Below are 12,506 nucleotides of genomic sequence, written 5' to 3' on the forward strand. Positions count from 1 at the left end.
GCTTTTATTTAATATTTGCAGTTTCTCATTTTAATCCAATTTTAAACATATGTGGCTTTTTAAGGAATGGGAAACGCCATTAGTTATTTCTAATCCAAAATAAGAAGCCTGACTTCAAATCGGTTCCGCTTCATTGATGGGTCGTTAACAAATAAGGGCTAAAAATGAAATTAAGTGCAACAAATTATTTAAGCAAAGCTTCCTTTACCCTACTTTCCGCGTGAAATCCTGAAGGACAGGAAGTGAGGGGTTATATAAAGCCTGCCGGGAGTGGTAGTTTATACTCGGGAGTTTTCTTTCTGTTTTGTGTGGAAAAAACTGCAACTCCCGGCTTCCTGCACAGTGTGCATGCTCGCTGTTTGATGTATGAAACAGCCACTGGGAGAGTTCTTTTGTTAGCATTTTTCAGATTCTTACTACACACCAACTGGAAGCAACATGACTGACGAGCAGGAGATCATGTGCAAATTGGAAAGCATTAAAGAAATAAGGTGAGGATAAAGTATTTAAACGCTCTGTTAATGCGTTTATTTAGCACCGAGAATGCGGTCCAAACAATATGTGGACTGATGCTTTATACCCATTTGCAATGGTGGTATCCACTCTCGATTTTTCTCTTTAAAAAGTCTGTGCACATTATTCAGTATATTCACTTTCACTGTGACTAGAATGAATTTGCAAATCTGTCAAATTTCACTGAGTAAATATTTAGCATATTTTGAATGATGTTACTCTTAAACAGAACTCAATTTGCTTCAAGTAAAGTCTCTGATCTGTTTCGCTCTCTAATCACATCTTTGAACAGTTCCCTGATGTTGACAGTTCTACGCCTAGATCTGATGTAGCGTACCGTACTGTTTTCAACCAAATTGTAATCACTTATTGTTACCACACGACTACAGCTGACGAATTGTGCTTTCTACTCGAACCTTTCGGCGCTGGTCTGTGTATCCTGCCACGCATACTGATTCCTTTAGACAATACAGTTTAAGAATTAATGAACAGAAACAAAACATGCTGCAGATTTTTTTAAAAACGTCCTCGGTATTGAAACATGTTTACCGCTCGAGAGGGGAAACAATGCTAAGGCAGGTGGTATACCCTGAGTCACCTGGAAGATGTATGAATTGCCATTGAACTTTATTGCGTTCTGAGTGGCTTTCAAGAGAATTATTAGATTCTACGAAGTCAGTTTTCAGCACGAGGCTGTTGCGTAGTTTTATGGTTTACGGTAATGTTATAATTGGGGAGCCTAATGCAAAACTAGATGTTGAGTTTTCAAATTTTTTAATGGAGATTGATCTGGTGGTACATATATGAAACTAATATTTAGTTGAAGGCTAAGGGAGTAACCCTGACAAAAAAAAATCTGGGAGTGTAGACCAAAGATGGACTGATGTCTAAATATGTCACCTTTCCAGCAACTCCTGCAACTTAGCCAGTACCCAGCGTAATGCTTTGTATTTCTTTTGGACTGAATTGGGGGAGTTGAGAGGGGAAGCAGGCGTTTGGGCACCCAGGGTCTCCATAAATTTTGCACTGGCTTGTGCTCTGTAGAGGGCACTCTAGAACGTTAACACCATGTGGGAGACAGCAGTTATGAGTAATAAGACAAACTTAATTGGCGTAGAGAATAGGTGTTGCGAGCTGACTCTAACGGTGGAAGGGAACATTGTGTCCTACTGGTCAGCCACTGCCAACCTCAAGTCAGGCAGCTCCTGACTATTAAGATGCTTATTAACCCATAGTCCACCTGCTTCAAGAGGTGCTTGGAGCTTAGAGTCTTGGCTCAACAAGTAGACAGAATCTATTGCACCAGGCAAAAAAAAGGAAAGAAAGAAGATGCCAACTCTTCAATTTGCACGCTGGAACACCTGGACCATGGGTATGGTACTGACAGATGACTTGCAGATGGTTGATAAATGCATGCAAGGCAGCCATGATCAACATGGACCTTGATAGACTGAATACTAACATAGCTTCCGTACATGAGACCAGGCTCACTGAGAGTGGACCACTGAAAGAAAAACATTACACATTCATCTGGCAAGGAGGAAACGCATGAGCAAGGTATAGGCTTTCCTGTACGGAACTCACTATTCTCATTGGTAGAACCCCCCCACAAATGTTTCAGAACATGTCCTCTGCAAGCACCTCTCAACTCAAACAGTTAACCTCATGTGTATCTATGCTCCAACGCTGTGCTCCACTACAGAGGCAAAAGATCAGTTCTATGAGGAGCTTGTCATTGCTATTATAGAATCCCTAAGACAGAACCCCTTTACCTACAAAGGGATTTCAATGCAAGAGTGAGCGTGGACCATGAGACATGGCCTTACTGCCTTGAACATCATGGGTTGGGAAAGATAAATGAAAACTGACAGAGACTACTTGAACTTGGTTGCTATCTTGAGCTTTGTGTAACTAGCACCTTCTTTCAGAACAAACTGTCACAAAGTGTCCTAGGGACATCCAAGATCAGGGCACTGGATCTAATCATCACCAGATGTGACTCTCTGAACAGTACTTTCAACACACACAGCTACTACAGTACTGATTGTGATATAGCTCACTCCCAGGGTTAGGACATAATCCTTGAAGTTTTTTCACTCAAAGCAGAAATATTGTACTCATTTCAATGTTAGCCATACTACCTATCCAGATGAAAACCAACAGTTCCTCGGCTTGATTGAACAGGTGCTCGCCAGCATTTCCACACAGAGAAATGGAACATACTTTGATACACTATTTACAAAACCACACTCTCAACATATGGGAAGCAAGAGCGGAAAAATGCTGACCTGGTTCGAGACAAACATCACTGATAGAACCTGAGTTTGAAACCAAGCAGTCTGCTTTCGTTAATTAAAAGAGACCCAAACGAGAAGACTCTGCTCTAACAGCCACTTGAAGCGAAGTCCAAAAGACTACTACTGAGTGCACCAAATACCATTGGTTACAACTTTTCCAGAATATCCAGATAGTCTTTGATACAGGTAATGTCAGGGGCACGTATGAAGGATCAAAGAGGCAACAGGTCCATCAGCAAAAAAACTGCTCCATTGAAAACAAAGGCGGGGAGGTCATCGCTGACTGCAATAAACAGTTGGAGAGATGGATGGTTCAGTATCTAACTGGAGTTGGAGCTTAGAGAGAACAATGTCACCGAGGAAGCTCTGGAGACTGTAAAAAGCCTGCCTGTCATGGCAGAGTTGGATAGCGAACATACATACAGGGCAACAACAAAGCTATTGAATAGGGTGACATGGGAAAAGGTCCAGGTGCTGATGCCATTCTGCCTGAACTCATCAAGCATGAGAAACTGGCACTCTTGTAGCATCTGCACAAACTTCTGTATCTCTGCTGGAGACAAGGGGCAGTGCTTCAGGATTTGCGTTTTGCAAAGATTATGATCCTGTACAAGAGCAAGGGTGACTGCAGCAATTTCAAAAACCATGAGGACATTTCCCTGCTGAGCATTGTGGGAAAAGTATTTATTCATGTTGCTCTTGTCAGTCTGCAGATCTTGGCTGAATGCATCTACCCCAGATTCCAATGTTGTTTCAGAACTGGAAGAGCTACAATTGATGTGCCCTTCTCAGTCCGGCAGCTGCAAGAGAAATGCTGTGAACAAAGGAAACCACTATACACATCGATCTCCCCAAGGCATTCAACCATGTGAGCAGAAGTGGTGTAATTAAGCTGCTGAAGAAAATTGGCTGCCTGCTGAAGCTGCTCAATGTGATCACCTCTTTCCATGACAACATGATTGATAAGGTCAGCTATGACGGGGCAACATCGGAACCCTTTGAGATTCACAGTGAGGTCAAACAGAGTTGTGTTCTGGCACCGACACACTTTTTGGCATGTTCTTCTCTTTGCTGCTGTCATATCCCTTCAGGTTATCTGCAGAGGTTGTTTACTTATACAACTGAACTGAAAGCTCATCAGCCTTGCTCACGTGCAATCCAAGCCAAAGGTGCACTAAGTCCTCATCAGATAGCTGCTCTATGCTGACGATGCCACAGTAGCATTCCATACCAAGGAACATCTTCCGCACCAAATGGACAGCCTTTCTTATGCCTGTAAGGTGATTGGTTTGATCATCAGCATCAGGAAAACAAATACAATGATTCAAGATGTTGCCATACAGCCATCTATCAGCATTGACAATGTGACACTGGAGTTTGATAGTTTCACATATCTAAGATCCACAGTCACCAGCAAACTGTCACTTGATGTTGAAATCAACACATGCTACAAATGGTGCAGCTGTTATTATCCAAGCTGAGTGAGAGTGTGGAACAACAGCAGTCTGACTGAGGACACCAAACTGAGTCTATCAAGCCTGTGTCCTCTGTGCACTCCTCTACAGTGGTGAGATTTGGACAACAAATGCTCGGCAGCAGAAAAGGCTGAATAGTTTCCACCTTTGCTGTCTCAGACGTATCCACAGCATCACTTGGCAGGACAAGCTCACCAACTCAGCTCCTGGATGATACTAATTCTATCAGTACACACTTATTGCTAAGCCATCGACATCTGAGCTGGCTTGGCCATGTTCATTGGATGGATAACGGCCATATATTCAAAGACCTTCTGTATGGTGAACTGACCACTGTGTCACGACCTCCTGGACTTCCATACCCCTGCCACAAGGACACCTGCAAACGAGATATGAAGATGGCAGACATTGGAGGCAGGCACTGACAGCCATGACCTCTGGAAGCTGACCATTTTGGAAGGGCGTTGGTAGAGGTGAGCAGAAATGGAAAGCTTAACTAGGCGAGGAAGAGGGCTCAGAGAACAGAGACCCAGCCAGTTGTGCACCTTCTCAGGCCACTACCTTACTCTACAACAAATGCAGCAGAGACTACCAGATCATGGTTAGGGCTCCTGTGCCACACCAGAATGCTTAACACAGTTAACCACCATGGCACAAACCATTGTCTTTTAAGATGGAACCAAGGTAATATCTTCAGGAATACTTCTACAGAAAGCTCGTCACTGATAAATTGAGGCAAAACATGTCAGACAAGTTAACTGAACAGTGATCAGTAACTTGAAATTTTAGTAGGTCGAATATGGGTGGCACTGCTGAAGAATAGTTTGGAACTGAGTGCAGTTTCTGATGTCCTGCTGCAGTCTTAATATTGCAGCACTACATCAATCATTTGATATAGCAAATTTACATGATTGAGATGAGATGAAAATATACTTTGTTATGATATGGCAGGTGGTATTTGCCAGGCTGACCAAATCCCAAAGGGAAACTTGGCCATGCTATCGCAACAATTTTGCAATTTGTATTTATTACGAGAAGGCTTGTGCACTGAAGTCAGAAGTAACAAGTCCACTACCACCTTTAGAGATTTTAAAGATTAAATTTAAAATATTTATTAACAAAATAAAAAGGTTAACACAAGATTACAGTTACGCAGTTATTTAGTCTTTTAACAGTTCCCAAAGTTTCTCCTTGACTGGACACAGCCCTTTCAGGCAACAGTCGGAAATAGATTATTAATCTATAAAACATTCAATAAGATTACTACAAGCACCCACTGTTGCTGTAAGGCAGGTGTTTCAAAGCTTCACTCTCCCTTTCCCTTTCACTGGACGATGAAACTCCAAAGTCTTTCAACACAACCTTGGTTACTGGAACAGCAAACTTCTCCAGGCTGGCTAGAAACTGCTACTTCACAGTGCACTCTTCAAGATCCCACACGGTCACACCCCATACAGCTTTCCATCTTTCTTTTAAATATATTTTCTCCTTTTATGATCTTTAAATCCCATTGTTTCCACCAGTCTTTGGAATTTATTTTTCCGAGAATATAAAAACCTTTTATGTTGTCATTATGGCCAGCAGTTTGGGAACTTTGCCTTATTTACCTTGCCAGTTGTAGACATCTTACCATGTCCCTTTTTTTAAAAAGCCACCAATCTCTCCACATCTAAAAATGCAAACTCCATTTTACTTAGCTCGTCCTTTAGCATTTCAAATGCCTGTTTTTTTTTTTTTTACATTTAACCCCTTTGATTCAAGCCTTGCAGTTTACTTATTATTCACGCACACACCAATCATACACACACACACAACCAACCATAAGCTTGCTTTAAAGTATCTATTTAGCTATTTATTGCTCCAATGAGTGTTAATTGACTGACTGGAGTTGGGACTTCCACCCCTCACTCGGGAAGAAGTCATACCTCAGAGCTGGTGACCAATCTGACTACCCAGCAGCTCCCTAGCACCAACAGCACCAGAAGTTGCAGTGGATAGAACTGGGATGGTCCAGTGTGTACAGGACCAGGCAAGTGCAGAGGCCTCAAGTGGGCACAGGAGGTGAGGCCTGGGGTTGGGTGTCTCTGTCTGTCTTTTTTGGGGGGGGGGGTGACCCCTGCCTACCCATCCACCCTGTCGAGGACTAAGCAGGGTCACATTTCTGACTTCCACCACCCCCCACCTCATCCATGAACTCCTCCTGCCAATCTGAAAATTGAGGCTGAGTGGCAGATGGCCCTTAAGTGATCATTAATTGGCTACTTAAGAGTCTCAATTGGGGCAATGGCTGGCTGGCTGGCCTGAGCCTCACCCATTCCACCAGAAAATTGTGGAGAGGTCAAGGTGGACAGGAGCTTGGTGGGAAGGCCATCCGAGGAATTTTATAGCCCCCTCCCACCCCGACCCCTGCCTACAAACCCGTCGGTGGGAAAGCTTAAAATTCTGCATCAAGTTTACAAAGCTATATTTGTACTATAATACTATTTGCCTACACTTCAGAGAATGCACCTGGGATGGAAGCAACTTTTTTTTCTCTAACACCCTCCTCCTCTCCCCTCCCCCCTCACTCATTCCTTGTTACTTACATAATAAAAATATTCATTTCAAATAGTCTTTTGGTAATTCAGAACCTGAGTATTTCTGAAGAAAGAGACGTGTCTAAGCTTTTCGTCTTGCACCCATCAGGACACTCGCAAGAATGTCATAAAAGGGGAAAACAATGATTTATACTGATGCGAAGAGAGTTGGTTGGCAAGTGGCATTGCCATGGGGAATGCACCACTGATGGTGACTGACAGTTAACTGCCAAGCATTGTTTGAAATTTACCTAGGCAGCTTGACCCTGATTGGTTAAGACATTGCCCTGAGGAATGAGTCAGTGAATGGCTGTCATTTATTTTGTTTAGCTAAAACAGGCACAATGTAGCCACATGTTCACTCTGTCTGCAAAGAACAGGCCCCCCTGTGTATTAATAAATGTAGATTCCAGTACATGCAAATCTGCCACATCGCGAGCCCGACTGACAATCTTAAATTGGTTGTCAGTATAATTCTTAGCATATTGAGGATTATTTAGCAAATGTTGTCCAATCGGAGAATCACATTTAATGTTGGACACTTTTTGAGTTTTGCAAGCATGGGCCAGTTGGGTACTGTCTGTATCCTGCCTGTTGCAAAAAGCCACTGGATCATGCTGTTTGATGTGATCTACCTGTCTTTGGGACATATGTCCCATAAACCTAACATCACACTGACACTGAAGTTAATATACCAAATTACTAATTTGTGTGATAGAACACCTTTTTGGCTCGACAGCAGCATCCTGTTAATGGCAAATACCACAAATATTGCTACAGCATAGTAGCAGCATGAAATGGCTAGCTTCACTTCTTGCTTAAGTTTTGATATACCTTGCCCTTCCGGGGTAATTTGAGGTAGACTGGGCACTATTCAAGGCTGGAAGTGACAGCCTTCGGCCCATTCATGAGTTTGCATGATAAAAACAGCGCGAAATGATGTGATCAGAGTAGCCATTATCCGGCAGGATGCCTTCATTACTCTAACCTTCTTGGTAGATTGTCAGAATTTGCTTAGAAAATAGGAGCTTTATTTAGTTATTTCCTCCTCCAAACCTTCCCATTTTCACTGCATGAGAATGAAGGAAGACCTTCTCTTCCACATTGAATATACAGTTCTGACACTGTCACAGATACAGTACAACCAAGGAGATTTTTTTTCCCCTCCGAGTCCTTAATAACCAGTGCTTAACAAGGTGATTATTTTTCATGGTCTAGGGTGGGCCAATAATCTGACTAACCTCCATTATGATGCCAAAGAGTGGCACCTTGTAAATGAATCCTTTGCACAAAAGGTTCCTTTCTCAGCAATATAAAAGAATCCTCAAACCAAACAATAATCCAATATATTTAATGGCTTAAACATAAAACACTGAAATAAATGAAAGCATTTTCTCCATTGCCATTTGTACTTCATAGTTGGTGTTTGTAAATTCTTATGCCATGTCACAGTAGTGCTTATAGTTCCACAGAAGCCAGATGAAAAGTACAACTCCCCAGAGCTCCAGACAGAAGGGTAGTTTTATAGGAGGAAATTTGTTACAGGCATTTCTAACATTAAATGACCAAAGGGCTTGTTTCCAGAATGTTGTAACATTTTTTTCTGTTAGTTTATATACCTAAAAATCATTTTTATAACAAAGATGAGTGAAGAAAGGAAATGGTGAATGAGAATAACCAATCACAATGACTTTCTGTCCCATGGATATGTGGTGCCTGAGCTGTGACAACCCTGAATTCATTCTTTCAGGTGCAGTGCCTTTGAAGGATGTGATGCTATTAACATATGTTGATCTTAAAGTTACCAAACTTTTTTTTGTGACTTGTTTGGCAAATATTCAAATCAAAAATCAGATCTGTTGAAGGATGGTGCCAAATTCTTGGTTATAAAAATAAAATTGAGTAGGTGCCCCAATGACACAAGGGTAAAGCCTCGAGTCGCCACTGTAAAAGAAAAAAGACTTGCATTTATAAAGTGCTTTTAATGACCATAACAGATCCCGAAGCTCTTTTCAGAACCTGAAATGTACTCACTGTTGTATAGTAGGAAACATGGCAGCCACCTTTGAACACAGTCAGTTCCCACAAACAGCAATGTGAAATGATCCAATAATCTGTTTTTTAAAAAAAAAAATTTAATTGAGGAATAAATATTAACCAGGGCATCAGGACGAAGTCATGGATGGATTTGAAAACGAGGAAGAGAATTTTAAAATCAAGGAAGAAATAATGGGGCTTGTGAGAAAGATATGGCGTAAATTATGGGTGGTTTTAATCTATATATAGATTAGATGAATGGGATTGGTAAAGGTAGCCTGGAAGGTGGGTTCATAGAGTGGTGTCAGGGCAGTTTCTCAGAGCAGCATGTTCTAGAGGCAACCAGAGAGCAGGCTATTCTTGATCTAGTAATGTGCAATGAGACAAGATTAATTAATAACTTCATAGTAAAGGCGTCCCTAGGCAGAAGTGATAATAACATGATTGAATTTATATCTAGTTTGAGGGCGAGAAGAGTCAGTCTAAGAATGGTGTTTTAAGCATAAATAAGGGCAATTATGAGGATATGAAGACAGAACTGGATAAAGTGAACCTGGAAATTAGGTTAAGGGATAGGTCACTATATATGGAGTAGCAGGGGCAGACATTTAAGGAGTTATGTGATAACCCTCAGAAAAGATACATTCCAGCGAGTAAGAAAAACTCTAGGGGAAGGATGCATCACCTGTGGCTAACTAAGCAAGTTAAAGAGAACATCAAATTGAAAGAAAAAGCATACAGTTCTGCAAAGATTGGTGGCAGGTCAAAAGATTGGACAGAATATAATAAAACCAAGAATGACTTTAAAAAATGAGGGAGAAATTAGAGTATGAGAGAAAGCTAGCTAGAAATATAAAAACGTAATAAGAGTTTCTACTTACTCTTTTCCTTTTTAACTACCTGTATAGTGAGTGTTGGTCCTAAAAGCATGACTGTGGGGAATTAACAATGGAAAATAAGGAAATGGCAGATGAATTGAACAGATATTTTGTCTGTCCTTATTGTAGAGGACAATAACATCCCAGAAATAATTGTAAACCAAGGGGCGAAAGAAAAGGTGGAACTAAAAACAATTACAATCACCAAGGAAAGGGTCCTGAGAAAATTATTAGAACTAAAGACTGACAAGTTCCTAGGTCCTGATGGACTTAATCCTAGGGTCTTAAAAACAGTGGCTGCTGAGATAGATGCATTGGTTTTAATTTTCCAAAAGTCCCTAGATTCTGGAAAGGTCCCATGTTGTTGGTAAGGCAGTGGTGTAGTGCTATTGTCACTGGACTAGTAATGCCCTCAGGCCTCTGGTTTAAATTCCAACACAGCAGATGGTAGAATTTGAATTCAATAAAAATCTGGAATTAAAAGTCTAATAATGACCATGAAAACATTGTCGATTGTTGTAAAAACCCATCTGGTTCTCTAATGTCCTTTTTAGAGAAGGAAATCTGCTGTCCTTGCCTGGTCTGGCCTATACTTGACTCCAGACCTGCAGCAATGCGGTTGACTCTTGAATGCCCTCTGAAATGGCCTAGCAAGCCACTCAGTTGTGTCAAACCGCTAAAAGCTAGTCAATAAATAATGAAACCGGACAGACTGCCTGGCATTGACCTAGGTAGCAGAAACAACAATGGCAAAGTCAGCCCCGTCGACCCTGCAAAGACCTCCTTACTATCATGGGGGCTAGGGTCAAATTTGGGAGAGCTGTCTCACAGACTAGTCAAGCAAATACCTGACATAGTCATTCTCATGGAATCATACCTTACAGATAATGTTCCAGACACTGCCGTCACCATCCCTGGGTATGTACTGTCCCATTGGCAGGGCAGACCCAGCAGAAGTGGCAGCACAATGGTATACAGTCAGGAGGGAGTTGCCCTGGGAGTCGTCAACATCAACTCCAGACCCCATGAAGTCTTGTGGCATTAGGTCAAACATAGGAAAGGAAACCTCCTGCTGATTACCACATACCACCCTCCCTCAGCTGATGAATCAGTGCTCCTCCATGTTGAACGCCACTTGGGGGAAGCACTGAGGGTGGCTAGGATGCAGAATGTACTCTGGGTGAGGGACTCATGGTTCATTACCAGCAGTGACTCAGTAGCGCCAAAACATACTTGACCTCACCACCTGCCTGCCGCAGATACATCTGTACATGATACTATTGGTAGGAGTGACCACAGCACAGTCCTAATGGAGACAAAGTTCCATCTTCACATTGAGGAAACTCTCCATCGTGTTGTGTGGCACTACCACTGTTAAATGGGATAGATTTTGAACAGATCTAGCAACTCAAGACTAGCAACCATGAGGCGCTGTGCGCCATCAGTAGCAGCAGAAATGTACTCAACCACAATCTGTAACCCCCTGGTCCAGCATATCTCCACTCTACCATTACCATCAAGCCAGGGGATCAACCCTGGTTCAATGCAGAGTGCAGGAGGGTCTGCCAGGAGCAGCACCAGGCATACCTAAAAAGAGGCGTCAACCTGGTGAAGTTACAACACAGGACTGCTTGCGTGCTAAACAGCATAAGCAACAGACGATAGGCAGAGCTAAGTGATTCCACAACCAACGGAACAGATCTAAGCTCTGCAGCTCTGCTACATCCAGCTGTGAATGGTGGTGAACAATTAAACAACTCACTGGAGGAGGAGGCTCTACGAATAGCCCTATCCTCAGTGATAGGGGAGCTCAGCACATCCTTACAAAAGATAAGGCTGAAGCATTTGCAACAATCATCAGCCAGAAGTGCCAAGTGGATGATCCATCTCGGCCTCCGGAGGTCCCCAGCATCACCAGATGTCAGCCTTCAGCCAATCTGATTTGCTCTACTTGGTATCAAGAAAAGGCTGAAGGCACTAGATACTGCCAAAGTTATGGGCCCTGACAATATTCCAGTAATAGCACTGAAGACTTGTGCTCTGGAACTTGCCATGACCCTAGCCAAGCTGTTCCAGTACAGCGACACACTGGCATCTACTTGGCAACCTGGGAAATTGCCCAGGTATATCCTGTACACAAACCAGGACAAATCCAACCCGGCCAATTACTGCCCCATTGGTTTACACTCGGTTATCAGTAATGTGATGGAAGGGATCATCAACAGTGCTATCAAGTGGTACTTGCTTAGCAATAACCTGCTCACTGAAGCTCAGTTTGTATTCCACCAGGGCCATTCAGCTCCTGCCCTCATTACAACCTTGGTTCAAACATGGACAAAAGAGCTGAACTCCAGAGGTAAGATGAGAGTGATTGCCTTTGACATCAAGGCAGCATTTGGCTGAGCGTGGCATCAAGGACCCTAGCAAAACTGGAGTCAATGGGAATCTCTGCTGGTTGGAATCATAACTAACACAAAGGAAGATGGTTGTGGTTGTTGGAGGTTAATCATTTCAGTTCCAAGACATCGCTGCAGGAGTTCCTCAGGATAGTGTCCTTGGCCCTTCCTAACAGCACTGTGGGTGTACCTACACCACATGGACTGCAGAGGTTCAAGAAGTCAGCTCACCACCATCTCAAGGTCAATTAGGGATCAGCAATAAATTCTGGCCTAGCCAGAGACGCCTACATCCCGTGAATGGATTAGAAACAATAAATTGGAAAATATGGAA

General features: G+C 42.5%; 1 protein-coding gene across 2 annotated transcripts in view; it reads left to right on the forward strand.

Annotated features, from left to right (window-relative positions):
• The first annotated feature begins 340 nt into the window (after positions 1–340).
• Positions 341–12,506, forward strand: part of zc4h2 (zinc finger, C4H2 domain containing) — a 43,925-nt gene continuing 31,759 nt past the window's right edge. Inside the window, exon 1 of one of the 2 annotated variants that reach the window (XM_041194802.1) lies at positions 341–491. In XM_041194802.1, coding sequence (XP_041050736.1) covers positions 439–491 — 53 coding nt within the window. In that variant the 5' untranslated portion in view covers positions 341–438. The remainder of the gene's footprint in view (positions 492–12,506) is intronic. The other variant, XM_041194803.1, reaches the window with a different exon arrangement.

The sequence above is a fragment of the Carcharodon carcharias genome, chromosome 9 (genome assembly GCF_017639515.1).
Source record: "Carcharodon carcharias isolate sCarCar2 chromosome 9, sCarCar2.pri, whole genome shotgun sequence".
NCBI classification, from domain to species: Eukaryota; Metazoa; Chordata; class Chondrichthyes; order Lamniformes; family Lamnidae; genus Carcharodon; species Carcharodon carcharias.